Source organism: Poecile atricapillus, chromosome 3 (genome assembly GCF_030490865.1).
Source record: "Poecile atricapillus isolate bPoeAtr1 chromosome 3, bPoeAtr1.hap1, whole genome shotgun sequence".
Lineage (NCBI taxonomy): Eukaryota > Metazoa > Chordata > Aves > Passeriformes > Paridae > Poecile > Poecile atricapillus.
The window spans coordinates 106,776,554-106,796,686 of record NC_081251.1 but is presented as its reverse complement, the minus strand read 5'-3'; the positions used below and the strand labels follow the sequence as shown (position 1 = coordinate 106,796,686).

General features: G+C 57.3%; 3 protein-coding genes across 18 annotated transcripts in view; 1 reads left to right on the top strand and 2 right to left on the bottom strand.

The window, feature by feature from the left end:
• WDPCP (WD repeat containing planar cell polarity effector) overlaps nucleotides 1-5,699 on the top strand; it is a 147,911-nt gene extending 142,212 nt beyond the window's left edge. For 3 of the 4 annotated variants that reach the window (XM_058834204.1, XM_058834206.1, XM_058834207.1), the window contains one exon: nucleotides 4,697-5,699. In XM_058834204.1, coding sequence (XP_058690187.1) covers nucleotides 4,697-4,747 — 51 coding nt within the window. In that variant the 3' untranslated portion in view covers nucleotides 4,748-5,699. Of the gene's footprint in view, nucleotides 1-1,008; nucleotides 2,057-4,696 lie in introns of those variants that run through there. The other variant, XM_058834205.1, reaches the window with a different exon arrangement.
• A 5,154-nt stretch (nucleotides 5,700-10,853) lies between these two features.
• On the bottom strand, nucleotides 10,854-13,051 carry OTX1 (orthodenticle homeobox 1). Of its 2 annotated transcripts, none has more exons than XM_058835884.1 (3): nucleotides 12,955-13,051; nucleotides 12,299-12,489; nucleotides 10,854-11,612 (listed from the first exon to the last, which is right to left on the bottom strand). In XM_058835884.1, exons 1-3 carry the CDS (start codon nucleotides 13,049-13,051, stop codon nucleotides 10,854-10,856), a joined length of 1,047 nt encoding a protein of 348 aa, XP_058691867.1. The 2 variants fall into 2 exon arrangements, with proteins under 2 accessions (XP_058691867.1, XP_058691869.1); XM_058835886.1 differs by having other exon boundaries at nucleotides 12,299-12,450.
• A 4,138-nt stretch (nucleotides 13,052-17,189) lies between these two features.
• Nucleotides 17,190-20,133, bottom strand: part of EHBP1 (EH domain binding protein 1) — a 207,987-nt gene continuing 205,043 nt past the window's right edge. For all 12 annotated transcript variants that reach the window (XM_058834762.1, XM_058834763.1, XM_058834764.1 and 9 more), the window contains 2 exons: nucleotides 18,388-18,502; nucleotides 17,190-18,220 (listed from right to left, as the gene is read on the bottom strand). In XM_058834762.1, the coding sequence (XP_058690745.1) occupies nucleotides 18,130-18,220; nucleotides 18,388-18,502 (206 nt within the window). In that variant the 3' untranslated portion in view covers nucleotides 17,190-18,129. The remainder of the gene's footprint in view (nucleotides 18,221-18,387; nucleotides 18,503-20,133) is intronic.

The following is a 20,133-nucleotide window of genomic DNA, read 5'->3' as shown; positions in this document are numbered from 1 at the left end:
CATAAGCAGCTGAATTAATAAACTGAGAAGTTAATGTGAACTCTCTGGACTATATCAATGAAATCCACAAGCCCAAATATTCAGACTGTGTAAGGAGGGTGATGCACAGAGAAAGCTTTGCCATCACATCGTTGAGGACTTACCCAAGGGAATGGTTAAAGTGTTCTTTGGTTCCAAAAAGTTACCTCAGCTGAGTGGTCACCATGTCTAAAAGCTGGTGGGTCAAAATGTGACCTCTGTGACCTGGGAGCAGGTGTTTTGATTTCAGCACACATCACAGAGCTGCTTGTGCACAGGAAAATGAGGCATTTCCATCTGAGCTGCTCTGGACCCAGGGAAGGGAGGCAGCAGCTGTGGGTGGCAGAGGAAGATGGCTGGCAGGGTAAGGGGAGCCTGTAGTGCTCACCAAGGTTTTTGGAGAAGAGCAGCATCCGTGTAACACTAACTTTATGCTTCTGAGAAAACATTTCCATGAACGTTTTGTCTTGACTTTTAATGGCTTGTGGAAATTCAAAAGTCCTGCAGCAGCTGAATACCAGCACAGGAACCAGCACACAACAAATCAGAGCAGATCCTTCTAGCTGGACCGACCTGTGGCTTTAGTTCAACCCATCCCAAATCCAACCCAAACCCACCATCAGCAGCTCTTCCCCTGGACACCACCAGCAGCCTGCTGCATGGTGGACAACCCATTCCTGAGGTCCCACTTTCATCCCCCTGCTTCCCCAGGCTGGCATCCCCCTGACACCACTTCCCACATGTTGCTTCAGCGGGAGCTCACACAATACTGGGCTTGGTGCCACCCAAGGGGAGCACACCCAAAACCCGGCCCTTCTTGCACAGGCAATTCTGCAGGAAGATCCCTGCAGCTGTGAGCTGGAGGATTTGCTTTGCCCTCCTTTTCCAGTTTGTTGGGGAAAAGCTGGAGCCAGAGATGACCTATTCCCAGCTCAAATGGCCACTGAGGCCTTAGCAGGGATGGATCTGACAAGGGCCTGTCTTCTGTAGGTGCATCACAGCATGTGAACTCCTCACTCGCTGCTGCTCTCAGCTATGAGGAAGCTTCTCCTCCCTGAAACTGTAGAAATCGTGCAACAAACTGTTCCCAGTGACCTGCCAGAGCAACTGGTTGTCACACAGCCAAGCAGTGCTCAAGCTGTTGAACAAGATTTGTTTTCTGGAGGAAAGCATTAGAAGTGTCTCAGAGGCAAGGCTGTGCCACCATGGGGGTCACCTGTGTCCCTCCAGCGCCAGCACGGGTCACCCGTGTCCTGCCTGCAGCTCCATGGTGTGAGTGACGGTGGGCAAGGGCTGCTGAGGTGTTCTCAGCTGGCAGTAGGACAAATGCAGTCTATGTGGCTTTGCCAGACTGGTTTTGGGCTGGCCAGAGCATCCCACCACTGAGCACAAAGGTGGGGATGAAGACAGATGGTGGAGGGATGAGGATCAACTGTGGTGTTCCTTGCCCTGTGCATGGCTTGCGTGGGTATGGCTCCTCAGGTGACGTGGTTGAAACAAACGAGGAGTGAGCATCCCATCCACAATATTTGGAACAGCCAGGATTGGGTGTTCATGTTCCATCCTGGAGGTGAGATTAGGGTGGCCTGGAGGACCGTGCTGCTTGAGACCCAGCCCAGCCCTGCTGCTCTGAGCAGGGTGGTCCCAGAGGTCCCTCCTGGTCTGTGTTCTTCTGGGATTTGGTAATCTTGAGCAACTGTGTAGGTTGGTTCAGAGTTTCCATGTAGCAGCACCCAGACTTGGATCAGTGAAATCAAGGCTCCAAACACCTTGGTCACCTACCTTGGTACAAACAAGACCCTTTGGAAAATGTAAATCTCAGCTGCTCTCTCGTTCCTGGACCAGAGACTGATCTTCCACCAGGCAATTTAAGATGCTGAAGCCAATGGCTCCTTATGGCTACCAGGTGATAATTTTAATGTATTATCACTCAGCTGAGTACCTATCAGACAGAATGGTTTTGTATTATGCTGTTCAAGGGAAACAAGGCATTCCCAGGGAAAAGGAATGGTACCTATGGATCCTAGCAACAGGCATGTCCTTCCACCTAGTCATTCCAGGCCGTCTTCATCTGAATAAAAAAGGTGTTTAAAATAATTTCCTGGGGCTCCTTCATTTATTCTCCTCTCTCCCACTCTTGTCCTTTCCCACCTTCATCATGCCCTTGAGAATAATCCCAGGAGAAAAAGCGTAGCCTCCTGGGAGCAATACAGCAGCGCGGGGAAGAGGTTTCTCTGTATTTCCCACTCCAGGAGAGTAGAAGGATCCTCTGTTCTGCCTCAGACCTGTGGAGACAGAGCAAACCACTGCCTCCATCCTGCTATCCCTGCAGGTCCGAGATGACTTAGTGGCTTTTCAATTACAGGGTGTGCCTTCCCATACCGCTCCTCCCTTCGCCTGCCGGAGCGGGACCACATCATTACCATGAAAAGCCCCACGATCTGAACTCTCCAGGGCACAGGTAGATGCTCTCCTGTCAGGATATTCATGTTTTCCTTCTCTGGAGGACTAGCAGCTCATAATCATAGGGAGCAGCGCTGCAGTGCTGGCTGCCCCTGTTCCTGGACAGCCCTCTTCCTGCACAATGAAAATCAACTCTCATCAAATTGTTACAGCATGTTTTATTGCCGGGGTGCTACAGCTGAAAAGATGCAGATATCAGAGGAGGATTCCAGTCATTACCACTCTTCAGCCTTTGATTAACATTAAATACCTCTATGAGCTTCATGCCACATCACAGGCTTCCCACACGACACCGCCAGGTCAGCTTTAGTGTGACCAGAGACGTTTGCAAATAGGATTTTTTAAAAAGTATTTTTTTAAAAAACCAAGTAGGTAGGTCTGCAGGGCTGGGTTCTTGTTCAGATCTCCCCAGACAGAGGCACAAATCACAAATCACAAATGCAGCTCAGATACCCACCTGATGCACTCTGGACCCTGCACCTTGAGGAACGGGGACCTACCCAAACAACCTTGAACTCTTACGTGGTCAGCCATGGTGTGGGGTCTTTTTCCAGCCTGCATTCACATGCCCACATTCTCTCTTAACCCCCAGAGCAACCACCAGCAGAAACCCCTCTGCATAAGGCCCTGACACAGCTCTAGGGACAAATGAGCCACCCCTTCCTTACCTTCAGTCACTGATGCTCCTCAGGGCTTCACTGAAAAAAAATCATATTTTTTGAAGCCTGCAGCAAGTGTCATTCAGAGAGCAAGGAGAGCCCACAGAAAGCTTGAAGCCACCCAAAACCCAAGGCACATGCACACAGCCCCACCATGAGGGCTGCTACCAAGGAAGGCACCTCATAACCTCCTTGAAGAGAGAGGTGCCTTACTAAGCAGAAGTCTCAGTGGTGAGGCTGTGCTTCACATTTCCACACTGGAATAACCTGGTGGGGTCTGGGATGCAAGTGCTGGTTCAGGTGGGACATCAGGGACACCTTCATATCATCTTCAAAATACCTCTGGGGATTTTCAAGGAGTTGTATTTTGTCAGGGCTACGTCTCGCCATCTCCCTGCAAGGGAAGAGCCAAGCCATGGGCTGGAAGCTCAATGTCCATACAGAGCTTGTTTGGAGCTGTTGCTGTTTTGCTGTTCCCTCCAAGCTGAGGTAGGGAAGTCGTGGAGGGAATGCAGTTTTAGAGGGAGATCTCTATCTCTGTGGTGAAGTGCACATGCCATGAGATGGAGCTGCTGCTCTGGTAAAGGTTCCTTGTGAAGCTTCAAGAGTTAGGAGATTATTTTTTTTTTCATCTTTCCTGAAGTCAAGGGGCTAGGGAGTCACTGACATGAGCCCTGTCCACCCTCACCAGTGCTCCCACAGCCTGACACAGCCCTGACCTTCTGGGGCCAAGCCCACCCCCTCTTCCCACGCCAGCCAGTGTGTTTTGCCCTCTGAGACAGGACAAACACACGTTTCCCTTTGTTTCCAGCTCCACACCTAGTTTTTTTCTTTGCATCATGAAGAGCTGGCTACTCATCTGTAATTCAAAAGAAAGCAATGACTCACTAGACTACATCGCTTTCCAAGGCAAAGCATTTCATGCATTTCGCAGGCACGCTAGCCCAGGTTATGAAATAACCTCTGCTGGTGGCACACATTCTCCCCATCACCATGTCCTTTGCAAAACCAGAGGGCTCAGGCTTCCACCCTGCACAGGCACAGAGTGCAGGACAAGGATTTGTGTTTAAATCGTGCATTTGCATTGTGTGAGGAATGCAAAATGCCATGCCCACTTTAAAACCTGGCTGGCCACAGGCTGGCATTAACCCAGCCTAATTAAAGGTAACAAAAACCTAAAGTTTCTCTTTTCCAATAAGCTTCCAAGCACCAGGTGAGGGGTCTCAAAGGCAGGTGGAGCCACAGCTGCCAGCCCCTCACATCCCAGGGGACACCATGCAATGCACGGTCCCTGGAGCTGCAGCCCCTGGTTTTCCCAAGAACAGCAGGGGAAGGTGGGTGTGAAGGGGCTTAAAACCAGATGAGAAATGCCTTACCTTGAATGATAAGCCAGTCTTCACCATTCTGGGGCTACATCCTTCATTCCCAGGCCAAAGTGGGACAGTGTCTACAATTATCTCTTCTCCCTGGGTCGGGTGGTATTTTGATACCTGTGTTTCCATCCCCCTGTGCCTCTCCCTGCAGCCTGCCTGATCCTGCCTGTCTTTCCCCCTCAGGAGACTGGAGACAGCGGGTCTCTCCAAATCGTGCACTTTGGGCTGGTGTGACTGAGCTGCCAAAGCAGAGAAGAGGAAACCTCACCGAGGTGGTGAAGTTCACGGGAAATCCTTCAGCGAACTTCCAGCCAGCCTTGGATCTGACCACCGGCAGATGACAAAACACCAGGCTTAGAAAATATCCTGTTCTTAGACCTCCAAATTATTTCTGGGTTCATTTTGATATGTCCATGCACAAAGTGCCCTGTGTTTGCTTGTGGAGGGCAACTTGGTGACATTTTCATCAAAGACGTCAAAAATAGCGAGTAATCACCGATCCCCATTTACTGTACCAACTCAATGCTGAAAAATTTGGTGGGGTGTCTTGGATGAATCCATAAGCTTCTCAGGAGAAAGTCTGTAATTCTCTATGCATTATATGTTTTTACAATCTTCACTTGGCAGCAGATTTGAATTTCCACTTAAGGCTCTGAAAACCGTCCTATTGAGATACCAGCAGATAAGATCTTCACTCAGGATACCTCTGTGAAAGAGCAGCCTTTCACAGTTAGCAGCGTTTTTCAAAGAATGCTCTCAATTTTCATATCTAGATATATCATCTTAGTTGAATAACCATTATTTTGCCTTGAAAAAAAGATGCGGAGCCTCTTAAGCATCATTCCATTGGAGTCCAGATTTTAATCTGCCTCCTCTAACCACAAAGAGAAAATGCACTGAGAAGGGAACCTGTGCCAGCCCTCTCTATTTTTTGTCTGGCAGTGAAGAGGAGCGAGCATCATCGTGGGTCCTCCCTCCCACCACCTGATGGAGCACAGAGTGTACAGACAGGGATATTTTGAGCTCTGTCATAGGCACATGTGTGGGTTAATCTTGAGGCTTTTGGGGAGCACTGGGTGGTTGAGACCCAAAGCCAGAGAGCTTCTTGAATTTGGTTTTATGTGGTGAACAATTCTGTATGATGGACTGAGAATGAAATGTAAAAAACCCCAAAACCCACAAGCCATTAGAAGTGTTTCATTAACAGAAATTCTGCCTTTACCCAAATAAAATATTTACGGTCCATTTTCCCCTTATGAGTCAAAATTCTGCTGCCTGATGGGTGATTTTGGCTGCACTGTTTCGGCACTCCATCCCAACCTACACCTTTCCACGCTTGTATTCGAAAGAGGCGCTTTGGTTTGAGGTTTGAAGGGAGCCAAGGGTTTGCAGCCCGTAGGGTTTTGTATGCTCAACAGGGAGAAACAAATAAAGAGAGCAGCTGCTGCCTCGCCTCCCCACGCAGAGCCGAGGCAGTGAGGGCTGAGCTTGCAGAGGAGTGTGCCTTTAATGTCCCACGGATTGAAATTGAATTTCTGGAAAAGGCACGGCACGGCGCTGGACTGCGGTGACGGGGGGCTTGTTCTGCCTAAGAGGCTGCGACACATCGCCTTGCCATACAGCTATTTTGCTGAATTGCAGCCATATTTCTGTCAGTACAAGTGATGGTCTATATGAGGGATTAATCTGACACCAGACAGTGATTCTTAATCCTTCAGTATATCATAATCTATTTACTTTGCATGCTAAGAGGATTTCAGCTTAAAAATATACAGGAAGTGATACTAGAAATGTACATAAGGTCCAGAATGCTGTTTCCTAAAATTGCAGTTTTTCATAAAAAAATATCCTCACATGGTTTTCTTGGAAAAGTCCTGTCTGTCTAGGAAAAAAAAAAAAATTAAAAAAGTGTTGAATAGGGATTTAACTGGAAATAGGCAGATGTTTCCCTTTAGGCTTCAGCCCTGTGACCATTTTCACCCTCCTCCTTCCCCACAGCATTTTGTGCTCGGCAGTGGCAGTTCGACATGAAAGGAGAGCTCTCCAGTACAGCAGCTTCCTCAGCTGGGAGGTTCACCTGCAGACTTTTCACTGACAAAATCAAAAACAGGTTTGGAACCAACATGGGATTTTATGTGCATTAATTGCTGCTCAAAGTGTATGAATTAGCAGCGACTGGCTAACGCGGAGGTCAGCGCAGGGAAAACCACAAACCAGTGGTTCCTTATTCAGCTGTAATCACCTGTTTTCTCTGCTCCCTGCCAGGAAGGCTGCCTACAAAATAACTGTAATAAGTCGTGTTAGTGGGCACAACTTCTGAAACTTACAACAGGATTTTTAGCCATAATTCTTTAATAGTTTATGTCATGCTTGGCCGTAATGGTTTGAGCTCCCAAAGCACCTCCTGCACCCAAAAGAGGAATTGGTCACCCCAGCCGGCAGCAAACTTGTCCAGCCTCTGCCCACTAAAAGTGTCCCCATCACCACCTGTCCCAGCTCCCTGCCACACTCAGGGGTTCTACAGCAGAGCAGGGACACGACTCAGGGCAGAGCAAATAGGTCATGGATTATTCCAGGTCCGTGAAACACCAGCATAAAAGGTAAGGGCAGCCCAAGCTGGGGAATGATCTCCCCTCTGTCTCCCCTCCTGCTCACCCCAAACCCTGCAGTTCCTGGCAGGAAAGCCCCAGGTTTGGAGCAGGCAGAGGCAGCTTCTGGCACTCGGGAGGGGCGGGTGCTGCTGCCGGGGGTGACCCAGCCCTCGGCACTGCGGCCGCAGCCCCCGGGCCCCCGGCAGCTCCGTGCTCCAGCATCAAGTGCGATTTTCATTTATAAAAACAAAACTAAAAAATAGAAAAAAAATCATGGTAGCCATACACCCAGCAGCCTTCTTGCTGGAGAGGTGAGGCACGAGCCAAGTAGGCAGCTCTCTCAGAACCGGGTTGCCCTAAAAAGCTTGGCAATCCTGCTGGCGCCTGCCCCTGGAGCCGGGCACCAGGCACCGTGCCACCTTACCTGCCATGACTCGTGCTCGGGGTGGCAATGCCTGCGCCAGCCTTCAGGTAGCCCACAGTGGGAGAAGTTTGTAAAACAGGGAGGGTTCTGGGCTCCCCCAAACCCAGGCATGACCCTTCCCAGCCCGTGCTCACCCACCGACAGGCGGGAGTCAAATCTTGTCCACCCTGCTGGCAGTGACTGGAAAGAAAAAATTGAAACAAAAATTGAATCGGAGCCAAGCATTGAGGGCACAGCCGTGATTTGGTGTGATCTGGACCAGGTGTCCTCTGTGCCTCCAAAGCCACCTGTGCTCAGCAGCCAGCTTCAACACCATGCTCTGAGTCTGTGTGAGTGGGACAGGAAAATGCCCAGACAGCGGCGTGGGAGTTGCTGGATAAACCACCGAGCAGTGGCACCTGGTGTTTCTGGTGCCTAAATCGGGGTGGGGGGGAAAGTGAGGGGATCCCTTGGAACACCCCAAAGCAGAGCCCTGGCCCAGCCCCACTGTGGGGCACTGGATGAAGAAGTTTAGGACCATGTCACCAAAAACAAAATTCAGGCTCCCCTCTTGGCTGTGTCTCAGCATCACTGATTTTCTGAGTTATAGTGGAACACAGTTTATAAGGAGGATGAAGTGTGCATCGTTTTTGTTTAAAGAAGACAAAAGGTGTGTGTTGGAGGGATTGTGTGTTATAAACCTGCTGGATCTTATCTCTCGTGTGCTTACTAAATCTGGGAGGGCAACTCTGGTTCATTTTGTGCCCATAACAGATTTTTATTTTTTTTTTTCCCCAGCCCCAGGAGCGCTGTGATAACTTTTTCCTCTCTAAAGGAAGGGCTTGGGGATGCATAGTCTGATGCACCCGGAGCCAGCACAGGTGGCCCTCACTCAAACTGCCTGCACAGCCACACTTTGGTGATTGCAGAAGAGAACAATTATTTTATAGTAGAGGTATAGATACATTTAAAAAAAAAAAAAAACCAACAAAAACTTACATATTATCTGTATATATCCACAGGAGGAGACGACAAGGAAAAGAACCACTTGAAAGAAAAATCCCCTAACATTGACTCAGTCACTCGTCCCCTCCCACATCTCCTGTTGCGCCGAAGGGTGCGGGAGGCGATCCCCGCCTCGGGGCTCTGCCATGGCCACCACCCTGGAAGGCTGCACGGGGGCTGGCGCGGGTGAATCCTGGAGCTGATCCCACTCTTCTCCCGCCGCAGCCCCGCAGCACCAGCCCCGCTGGCTCTCCGGCAGGATGCGGGGGCAGGCGGTGCGGGAGGGGGGATGTGAAACTCTCCCCAAAGCAGGCGCGGGGAGCCCTGGCACCCCTCACCCCACGGCGGTCCCCACTGCCCGAGGCTGCCTGGGGACACCAGCGGTGGGGACACACCCGGAGCTTCCAGATGCAGTGGGCACTACTGCAGGACCACGGGGAGGAGGATGGGGATTTGGGGATGCTCCTCGAGCAGCGCATCAGTGGCCCCAGCAGGGGAGCCGTGGCCCGCGGGTCCACACATCCCCGGTCCTGTGCAAGCAGGAACAGCCCCAGCACCAACAGGCAGCCTCCAACAACTGAAGGGAAGGTCTGGGGGGAGATAAAAATAGGGGAAAATTGTCACGGGAAAAAAAATCACCTCCCTGCCTTCCTTCCTTGGCTGGACCGCAGCCGGCAGCGGCTGAACCGTGGTACGGCCGGGAGCCGGGGCTGGAAGCGCAGGTGCCGAACCCGCTCAGAGGGGCAGAGGGACAGAGGGACAGAGAGATAGAGGGACAGAGGGACAGAGGTCCGGCTGGATGTCCGAGCGGCCCTCGCACCCCGCCACCGGCACCCAGGCCCGCCCGTGGCTCCCGACTTTGGGGGCTGCGCCACCGACCCTGGGGGAAAATCGCAATTTCGGGCAGCGCTTGCCCGTCCCGTGAGCCCCATCGGCACCACGGGGCACCAATAAATCCGTAACCAATTAAGAGTCAATTAACGTAAGAACGAGTCCCCAGCCCGCAGCTGCAGAAGCGGCGATGGGTCCTCCCTGCAGAGCACTCGCAAACTCATCACACGCATCCCCGTCCTGCTGGGACCCCCTCACTCCCCCCAGGGAAGTTTTATGAGGAAGAGGAGGCGGCAGGGAGGAAGGAGGACACGACACCACTACATTTATTAGTTTAGATTTTATTGGGGTGGGCGGGAAGAAAGGAGGGGGGTTGCCTTACAGTTGAAGGGGTTACGGCATCCAAAGTGACACGTACGCTGTCCCTGTCCCCGCTGCCGGGAAGCGCCAGCCCAGGAGGGGGAAGCAGGAACGCGGGGCTGCAGCCCCGACCCGCCACAACGCACCGACCGACACAGGGGGCTCGGAACAACCAAAACGAAAACCAAACCAAAAAACACACTCCAAAAAGCCGTGCGTGCCCCCCTCCCCAGCCCCAAACCAGAGCTGCTTATCCCTGCAACCCTCCCCCCAAAAAATAAACCAAAACTTTTTTTTTTTCAGCTTTTTTTTTTTTTCCTTTTATTTTTTTTTTTCCAAAAGTTTTGGGTTTTTTTTGGTCTGCAGGTTTCGGATCAGCTGGACAGCCTTTCCCTTCCCCTTTGCCTCCCTTCTGGGCACCTCTCATGGCTGCTGCCTCCCCTCTCACCCTCAGCCCCAGGACGGCACAGCCAAGCTTGTGCAGAGCCCTCGAGGATGGACGGAGGACATGAGACCGGGAAATATTCTTTTTTTTTTTTTTAGGGAAGAAAATTGAAATTTAAAAAGTTTTTTTTCTTTTTTTTTCTTTTTCTTTTTCTTTTTTTTTTTTTTTTACGTTCTGTCCCATGTTAGACTCTAGATAAATGCCAACCCAACAGCATCAACTAAAAATAATCGTGGTCACTGGAACGGACCGAGTATTTACATCATTCCCGCCGCTCCCCGCGGCAAGAGGCTGTACAGGACTGGCGAGCCGGGGCTTCCGCACCCGCAGGGGCTGAGGGTCCCCGCACAAAGCTGGGGGGGCACTGGCAGGGCAGGAGCCAGCCTGCGCCTCTGCCCGGGGGGCAGCAGGGGACACGCTAGGCTTTTTAATTTTCCTTTTTTTTATTTTATTTTTTTTTAAACTCCTCTTCTGTTGCGTTTAAAAAAATAATAATTATAATAAACCTGGTGGAGTGGTGCAGGAAGCAAATAAATATCAGTCAGTAGAGATGGGGGCGGCAGGACCTCCCCAGGGCATCGCCACTGCTAACGAAGAGGGAGGAAGAGGAGGAGGAGGAGCAGCCAGAGTCCTGCCCAGGAGGCGGTGGGGAGTCCCCGGGTCGGGGGTCAGTGGCAGCTGGGGGGGTGGATGGTGACCGGTCCCTCACAAGACCTGGAAGCGCCAGGACGCCTGGTCCTTGTAGTCAAGGCAGTCGGGGGAGTTGAAGTTGAGCTTCCAGGAGGCGGCGGCGGCGGCGGCGGGCTCCTTGTAGTCCAGGCAGTCGGAGGAATTGAAGGGCAGCCCCGTGCCGCCGTAACCTTGGTGGTGGTGGTGGTGGTGGTGATGGTGGTGGTGGCCCGAGCTCTGGCTCAGCGGGTGGTGGTGGTGGTGGCCCGGCACCGAGGAGGGCCCCATGGGGCTGAGCTGGTGCGGGTGGTGGTGGGAGTGCATGGGCGCCAGGTAGGAGCTGCAATCCACGCCCCCGAAGTAGGACGAGGAGGGCGGCGCGGGGTAGCCCTGGCCGTACCCCCCGCCCTGGCTGTAGGACACGGGGTAGGAGGCGGAGGCGGCCGAGGCGGCGGGGCCGGCCCGCTGCATGCAGGAGGCGGCGGCCGGCGGCAGCGGCTCGGGCACCGTCACCCCCGCGGGAGCCGCGCCGGGAGAGATGGAAGCCGGGCTCCAGATGGACGATGCCGGGGTGCTGAGAGAGGCCGGGGCGCCCACCGGGGCTGAGGAGGCCGAGCTGGAGGAGGAAGACGAGGCGGAGCTGGAGGCCGCTGCCGGCGGCGTGAACTGCCCGCTGCTCTCCGAACCCGAGCTCTCCCGAGCGGGCGACGATTTCTTCTTGGCCGGGCGGCTCTTGGCCCCGCTGCCGCTCTGCTGCTGCTGCCGGCACTTGGCGCGGCGGTTCTTGAACCAGACCTGCGGGGAGAAAACGGGGTGCAGGGGAGCAAGGAGCGTGGCGGGGTGAGCGGGGCCCCAGACAGCCCCAGGAGGGGCTCTTCAGCCTGCGAGCACCCAGCCACCCTCACCCTGGCACCGGTTCTCCCAGCGCCCACCAACACCAACACTGCGCACTCCTCACACCCCCAAATATCATCCCAGCCCTGCCCGGCAACCCGGCCGCCCCGCAGCCTGCCGAAAGCAAGGATGGCCAGGGTCAAAGGCTGCGGCGTCCCAGCTCGTGCATGTCCCTGGCACAGTGACAAAATATAGATTTGGGGGACAAATCCTGTGTCGGGTGCTGCCTGCACATCCCACCCCCCTGGGTATCCATTGACCCTTGCCCAAAGGGAATATCCCTGGGAAGCACCTACCAGGTGGTAGGGCTGCTGTGCCCTGGAGCAGGTGGAGGGTGACAGAAAAATATTAATAAAAATGAAAGTAATACAAGAGCATAAAAAATAAAAGATAAATGCTCCCTCCTTTGGCCGAATGTCCCCACAGTGGGACAGACAAGCAGATGGGAACCCCCAGGCATCCGTGCCCCGAGGAAACAGGGATAAGTGTGGATGGAGCAGCCGGTCCGCACAGCACCCGCTGAGCTGGGGTGGTTCTGCATCCCCCATCGCACAGCGGTGCAGGATTCCCCCACGCAGGTCCGGTACCTGGACTCGGGATTCGGGCAGGTTGATCTTCAGGGCGACCTCCTCCCGCATGAAGATGTCAGGGTAGCGGGTCTTGGCAAAGAGTGCCTCCAGCACGTCCAGCTGCGAGCGGGTGAAGGTGGTGCGCTCCCGCCGCTGCTTCCGCGGGGTGGCTGCGGGATGAGCGCCGGTCACGCTGGGCCCCCACGCACCTCCCGCACTCCCCGGCACCGGGGGAGCCCCGGTGACCCCGGGCCAGGGGCCTGAGGCGCACCCCAAAGAGCAGCAGTGTCCCCGCACACCCACGGCTGCCGGACCCGGTCCCGCTGCGGGCAGGGCGAGGGGCACAGGGCTGGAGAAGGGTCAGGCCTGGCTCCAGCGGGAACTACGGGGAGATTTCGTTGTGTCGAAATTAATTACTTTTTTTTTTGTTCAATTTCAAAGTTCTTTATCCTTAAATATCCCTGGGATAACGAAGACTCCCCAGAGGTGAAACAGGGGGAAATTCAGCTAGACCCAAATGTCCCCAGGCAGGAGTGCAGGCAAACAACCAGCCCACAACCCATCCTAAACCCTACGGCCCCTCCAGCTCCTCCAAACCCGCACGGGAGGGAAGTTTTCCCCCTCCGCTTGCTGGAGGATGGGGGACTGGGGGGCCCACGGTGCGCGGCACTCACCCGGATACCCCACGGAGGGATGCAGCAGGTCCATGGCGGGGCCCGTGAGCCCCAGCCCATTCATGCCGTAAGGAGGCTGTTTGAGGTAAGACATCATGCTAGAAGCCGGACAGTTTTCCTCCAAAGTCCCGCAGGGAAAAAAAAAAAAAAATCAAATCGAAAGTGTGGTGTGGGGAAGGGGGAAATGAAAGGAAAAAAAAAAAAAAAAAAAACCACTGACAAAAAGAGCCCCCGAAAAAATACCCAAACGAGAGGCAAAAAAAGATTTTAAAGCCAACGACTATTAAAAAACGGAGCACAAAGTCGGTGTGAAAGGATTTTTTTTCGTTCCGTCCCGCCGTCACCGCCACGAGGTCCTCGAGAGATCGCAGGTGAAGTGAGAGAAAAATAAAAACGAAGGAAAAAAAAAAATCAAAATAACAACGAGGATCGAGAAACAGGCGGATTTCTTCCCCGCGCAGAGGCGAGGCCGGAGCGCCTGGGGAGAGAGCGGAGAGAAGCGGGTGAGGTTTCGCCGCCCGAGTGCTGCCAGGGGCTCCCGCGGGGCTGCGCCCACCCGGCGCGGGGGCTCCGCCAGGGCGGCTTCCGATTGTTAATTTTATTATTATTTTATTTTAAACGAAGGCGAGTCGCGCTCAAGTGCCGAGCGGCAACAGTGCCCGGCGATCGGGAGAGATAAAGCAATTATTTAAAAAGATAATTGGATTAGGAATCAAAAGGAGGTATCAGAGGAGGGAAGTATAATTAATTTAAAAGCGAGCAGACGGGGACGTTTTAATTAGAAATGGATAAGAGTTAAAAAGGGGAAAAGGAAAAAAGAGCGCGCCGGCAGCCGAGCGGGCGACAGCGCGGGCAGCCGGGACGGGACGGCGGCGGGGCCCGCCCGGGGGGCTCCGGCAGGGCCGGCGGGGGGGACACGACACGAGAGACCCGGCAGCGCCCGGGCTCGGGGGCAAAATAAGGCGGAGGAGAGGAAGGAGCGGAGAGACCCCGGGCGGCCCCGTCGAGCCCCGGGGGCAGCCCCCGCTGCCGAGGCTGAGAGAGCTCCCCCCCAGCCGGGGGAGCGGGGCACCGCGGGGCGGGGGGCGCCGGGCGGGGTTCGCGGTGCCCCCCTAGGCCGGGGCCGGGCGCAGGTCGGGTGGCAGCGCCAGGACCCGGCGTTGCATAACTTTGTCGGGGACGCGGCGGAGCGGGCCCGTCCCGGGAGGAGAGAGCGGGGAAGAGGGGGGGAAATAAAAGTGAAGAAGAGAAGAGAGGGAAGAAGCAAAAAATCCCGAGGCGGCCCCGGCCCGGCCGTGCTCACCACCCCTGCCCACGGCGCCGCGGGCCCGCTACGCTCCGTCCCGGCGCCGCCGCCCGCCCCGTCGGTGAGCGCGGTGCCCACCGCCCCCGCCCGCCTCACCTGCGCGGCCACCTGCGGAGCGACTGAGCGCCCGCCCGGCGGCGGCGGCGGGGGCTGCGCGGGGCAGCGCGGGGCGGAGCGGGCGGGGGGCGCGGAGGGGGCGCGGCGGGGGGAGGGAGGGAGAGAGGGGGGCAGGCAGGTGAGAGGCGGGCTGGGGAGGGGGGCCGGGGGGGCGCTGCCCGAAGCCGAGCCGCGCACCCCCGACTTGTCGGGGTGCCCCGCGTTACCTTGCCGGCGGCCCGCGCTGTCGGGGCGATGGAGCCGCGGCCCTGATGAGGATTGATCACCTACCCCCGGCCCTACCCTTGTATGTGCGCGCAAAGCAACTGCGTAACCAGCCCGGCGCCAATCCCCGGCCGCTCCCCGCCTGACTGACAGCCGCCCGGGCAATGGCAGCGCGGGGCGACGGCTCCTCCGCACCGCCCCGCGCCGCTCCGCGCTCCCCCGCGCACCGACCCCGGCACCGCGGAGCGCCGGCCGGCGGAGCCAGGGGTGCGGGGGGCGGGCGTGCGGGGCCCCGCGCAACCTCCGCGGAGAGGGCGGGTGGTGGGAATTGTTGGAGAAGTGCGGAAGGGGCGGGGGGGGGGGGCCCGCGCAGCTCTGCCCCCTCCCTCGGGATGCCCCCCACGCCGCTCCGCGCCGCCCTGCGCGTCCCTGCCGCCCGGGGAGACAGAAGGAAAAGTTTCGGCCGCCGCCTCCGCCGTCACGGAGGGAGCTCCTGGGGAGGGGAGGCGGTGACGCGGTCCCCCCATCCAGATGCCCGCGGGCTCTCCCGAACTTTGCGCTTTAAAATCCCAATAAAACTACAGCGACCGCACCTTTCCCCGCGTGCCCCGAATTTAGGGGCTGCTACGCACGGCGGGGGGCGAGCGGGCGGGGCCCGCACGGGAGCGGCGGGGAGAGGGGCTCGGTGACACCGGGCCCTCCGCGCCGCTCCGCGGGGCTCCACTCCTCGCTCGGGGCGGCGGGGTCGGGGCGCGGCGGCCGCGCAGGCGGCGGAGCGGCCCCGGACCTCTAAAGAGGCTCCGGTGCGCGGCTTTTGTTGGTCTCCCCAAATCAACTCCCTCTAATTGCAGTGGAGCTGAAAGCGAGCTAATGTTCAAAGGCGCTGCCCGCCGGCCCCGATCGGAGCGCGGTCTCCCGGGGGAAGACTTTCCCCCCCATTTTATTTTGCTGTTGTTGGAGTTTTTTTCCATTCTTTTCAAATCTTTTTCCTGCTCGAGGAGGGAAACGTCTAAGCCGGCCGGGAGGGAGCCGATGAGTAGAGAGCGAAGGAGGTTAGCGAGCTCCTCCGCTCTCCCGCAAAAGTCAGAGACACGGGCACTTCTCCCCGTAAGAAAGGCGCCGCGGCCCATTCACAAAAAAAAAAAAAAAAAAAAAAAAAAAAGCAAAGGCAGGAGGAGGGAGGAGGAAGAGTTTGCGGGGGCAGTTCTCCCCCCTTCCAGGCCCTCTCCCCAGTTTTGCCCCGGCCCTGCCGGGGCAGTTCCTGGCTCGGGCTGCGCTCCCCCCGCCCCCGCCGCCTTCCCATCACTTCGCCCCGCCGGGGCAGCCCCGTTCCTGGCGGGCAGCAGCCCCCCCGAGGCTCTTTCCCCCCCACACACACACCAGGGAGTATCCATGCCCCCCCCCAAGCCTCCCGCAACTCCCGCGGTTACCCAATCCCCAATTGCGGACGCCTCCCCGCAGGCTCGGCCGGGGGCTGCGGGCAGGGCGGGCGCGGGGCTCGCCACCCCCCCGAGGTGACGGTCCCGGCCACTCCGATCCCCCGTTCCCTCTGCCGGACGGAGCCGGCGCCCTCCCCGCTGTGCCCAGGTAAGGTCGGCGGCAGGGCGGGAGCTGCGGGTGGCCGGGGGGGCCGGGCTGCGCGACCCCGGCCCCGGAGAAGGGCAGGGGCAGTTCTCTCCGGCTGCGGGGCGGGGGCCTCCTGCGGCCGGCTTGCCGGGCTGGGGGCGAAGGACGGGGGACACACACACTTAACTTTTCCCTCAGCCCAAAGACTGAGTTACTCTTTTCGCTTTAAACGCTAGGCAAACACCGGCACCCCCAGGAGGAGAGGATGCCCCTCCGCGGCCCCCCTCGCCCCAAGGGCAGCCCCGCGCTTCGGGGCTCAGCAGCTCCCGGTGCCCGGCCGGGCAGGCAGCGCCGCGGGCTTTGCTGCCTCTCCCCTCCGCAGCCGCGGAGCCCTCGGAGTGTGTTTCCTGCCGTTCCCAGCTCCTGTGTTTTTACGGGAGGGCAGAAGAGCACGGCGGAGCCCGCTGCCCCAGCCCCCTCGGCGCCGGGGTGTTCCGCGCATCTTCCCAAACTTAGCACGGGGCCAAATCCACCTGCGCGCCCCGGGGCAGCCCCCGGTTCCCCAGGCCGGTACATCCTACGGCACCGGCGGCCGCTCGCACAAAACCGGGCGCTTCCCTGCTCCACGGGGGACTTTTTTTGGCGAGAGCGGCAGCGCGGAGCGGGCCGCGGGCAGCACCAGGAGCCGCGGGCGCTGTCGCGATCCCTCCCGCAGGGTTCGGGCTCCTCCCGCCCGCCCCGCGCTCCGCGGCCGCGTTCCTTGCGCGCATCCCCCACGCCGCTGGCGGGCGGCATCGGCCCCGCGGGGAAAAGTTTTACCTCCCCCTCCCCGAGTTGCGTTTTATTACAATCAAACGAAAAACTTTTCCGGCCGGTGGGTTTCGTTGCGTTGGCGAAGCGGCGGCGGCCGGGGCGGCCCGGGACGGGGAGCCCCGCTGCCCCCCCCGCCGGGATCGGTCCCTTCCCGCCCCCCGAGCCCCCTCCCCGGCCCACTGAGCGGGAAGGGTGAAGGGAGTTTCCCAGGTAAAGAGGAAAGCGGCAGTTACGGTAAGAAAGATTCGGGTTTTATTGAAAATTTTATATATGACTCGGTGTTGTAATAAATAAACGAGACGAGCTCCACGAAGGGACGATGCGAGCGCAGGACACGCTTGGGGGCACACGGACGGGGCGGGGTGCGGTGGGGAACGCGGCCGGGCGCAATAAATAACGCGGAGCGGGCGGCGCGGTCCGGTCCGGCCCGCGGGGGGACGCGGCTGGGAAGAGCCGCGCTGTCCCGGGCCGGGCCGCTCTCTGTCCCGGGCTGCCCCACTCCGCTCGCAGCCGCTCCCAGGGTTTTGTGCCAGCTCTGGGGGAGAAGCCCCCCGAGTAAACCAGAGCAGCTCGGCTCTACTCCCGGGGAAATGTAAAACTGATGTAATAAACCACTGGTAAATACAGCACATTTTTAATAATAACTGGGGTGGATCTGACCCAACTATAAAATGTAGGTAGCTTATTAAGTATTACATATGGCAGGACTAGATGAAACCATTCCCAATGATTTTTTTTTCCTATATCCCCCTCTCTAATCCTATTACGACAAAAACATTTTTATTTCAAAACTCAGCCCTCCTCCAGCTACAGAAACCAGGACAGACTATTTCTTCTCCTCCTTCCGCCCATCTCCGGCATCGCCCGCACGCCAGGGGTCTCGGCGATTCCTTTTCCAACGCTTTCGGCAGGAGAGCTGAGCCCACACGGAAATCATGGGACAACGCGAGTTCGCTTGAATGGAAAACAAAAAACAACGGAGTGGGGCCCGGCGCAGCCTAGATCTGGCCTAAGAAAATGGAAAAAAGTTTAATTTTTTTTTCAAAACATCTTTTTCTTTTTTTTCTTTCTTTTTTTTTTTTTGTTTTTGTTTTTCCCAGTCTCATGTCGGCATTTCAAGAACATAAGAAAGCCGCGCTGCGATTTCGCTGCCGCCACGGGAAGGCCGCTCACTGGAGAACGCATTTCTCTTCCTTCTTGGCCATCTTGCCTTTGTTTTGCTCGAGGGTCCTCTCCAAATGCTCGTCCTCTTCCTCGGCCCTGCGGAAAGAGGCGGCGGGAGGCGCGGTGAGTGAGGGGCCGTGCGGGATGCGCGCCGGCCCCGCTCGCCTCCGAGTTCCCCACGGCCACGGCGCCCGCGGACTTGGACCAAACTTTCCGCGGGGACCGTGGCGGCTCGGCGGGGACCCCCCCTCTGCCCGACTCACTGCTTCTCCTGGGCGTCCAGGTCCCTGACCAGCGCGTCCCGTTTGTTAACGAGAATAACGAGTTCGTCCAGCAAGAGCTGCTCTCGCCTCTTCTGCGCCTCGGTCTTCTGCCAGTCTGCGGGAGAAGCACAACAAGAGCGGCGGTGAGAGCGGCGGCCGCCAGCGCCCGGCACAGCCCGTCCGGAACCCGCGCCCGGCCCAACCCGGCCCAGCCCGGTACAGCCTGGCCCAGCCCAACCCAGCCTGGCACAGCCCGGCCCGGTACAGCCCAACCCAGCCCGGCCCGGCCCGACCCGGCCTCTCCCCGGCGAAGCTACCTCGGGGACAAGCGCAGCCTGGCAGCGTTTCGCCCCCCTTGGCTTGGGGGAGCGCAGCAGAGATTTTGGGGTCGTTTGGGTGGGGGTTTCTTTCCTTTCCTTTTTTTTTTAGTGTAAAATTTGTTTTGTTTTCCCCCACGTCTGTGCCTGCTGGCGGGCACGGCCGGCTTTGCCCTCCCGGAGGAATGCCCGCTCCCGCAGCCCGGCTCCTCTCTGCGCGCTCCTCGCCCGCTCTCAGCGGCCGGAGGAATCTCACACAGCGCGCCATATGCTGCGCACTAACTTTAAAGGCAGGTATCGCTTAATTAGCATTTCCCACTTTGAAGTAAAAATACACTTGCTACAGAATATCGCGGGGCTCCTCCAGCCCCGGCGCTGGCAGGCAGCGGCGGGCGGGCAGCCCCGCTATTCCCAAAGGGATTCCTCCGGCCGGAGCCCGGCCCGGCGCAGCCCCCCGGGGCCGCCCGCAGCCTCCGGCTCTCCAGCCAGACCGTGAGGGCTTGTCGCTGTCAGTCAAGCCCCAGCCTTCCCCGCCTCCCTCATTAAGAAGGTAAACAATGAAAAGCAGGAGCAGTAGATTATGAGGGAGATAGCAGGACAATTGAGGAGCGGGAGGGAAAGAGGACACCAGCTCCAAAAAAAAAACCCCAACCAACCACCGGGAGAAGCCATCGCCACCGGCCCGGCGGTGTCCTCCTCCTCCCCGGCCGCGCTTCCCGAAGGCGAAGGGGAGAGAGGGTGCAGTCCTTTTGGCTCTCTCCCCCACCCACCCGAGCTCTCCATTGCCCTGGGCGATCATGTTAAAACTCACATGGCTGGTGCTTATTCAGATAAGCCGAACAATGCTCCCCACCGGTTACCATGTGAATCTTCACAAACCCCGCAAGAATGCGGTGGTTCAAATCCCCCTGACCCCCCTCCAAAGCCAAATTTATTCAAGACAGCAAACTGCTCAGAAGCTTTATGAAAGCAAGTGGTGCTAGAGGGAATTCAGCCTTGTATTTACAAATTAAAAATTAGATGCATCATCATGCAATGAAGGTTGGAAGAGCGGCAGAAAGGCAGGAATGTGTAACCGCTTTTATCGCGCCCTCCTCGCCGTCTGCCTGGGCAGCCGGGCCCACGAGCGAGCCCCAGGAAAAGCAGCACGCAGGAAAAGCCAGGGCACGCAGGAAAAGCCAGGGCACGCAGGAAAAGCCAGGGCACGCGTGTGTGCAGGGGCTGCGAGCAGCGAGCCCGCACGGCCGCGTCCTGCAGGCAGCGGCGGGGCCGGAGCGGTGCCACCAGAGCCCTTCCCCGAGCCTGGCAGGGCACTGCCCAAACTTCCCGACAGTTTTTATTTTTCTCATTATTTTCCTAATTCTCCTTCTTTTCATTTATATATTTATTTTTTTAAAATGTGTCCTTTCCCCTCCACCGTTTTCAGGTG

Coding starts and splice junctions, on each gene's coding strand:
- OTX1 (XM_058835884.1), bottom strand. CDS start 13,051: ATGATGTCTTACCTCAAACAGCCTCCTTACGGCATGAATGGGCTGGGG. Junction 12,490..12,954: donor TCCCTCCGTGGGGTATCCGG/GTGAGTGCCGCG, acceptor GGAGTGCGGGAG/GTGCGTGGGGGCCCAGCGTG. Junction 11,613..12,298: donor TGCCCGAATCCCGAGTCCAG/GTACCGGACCTG, acceptor TTCTCCCCGCAG/GTCTGGTTCAAGAACCGCCG.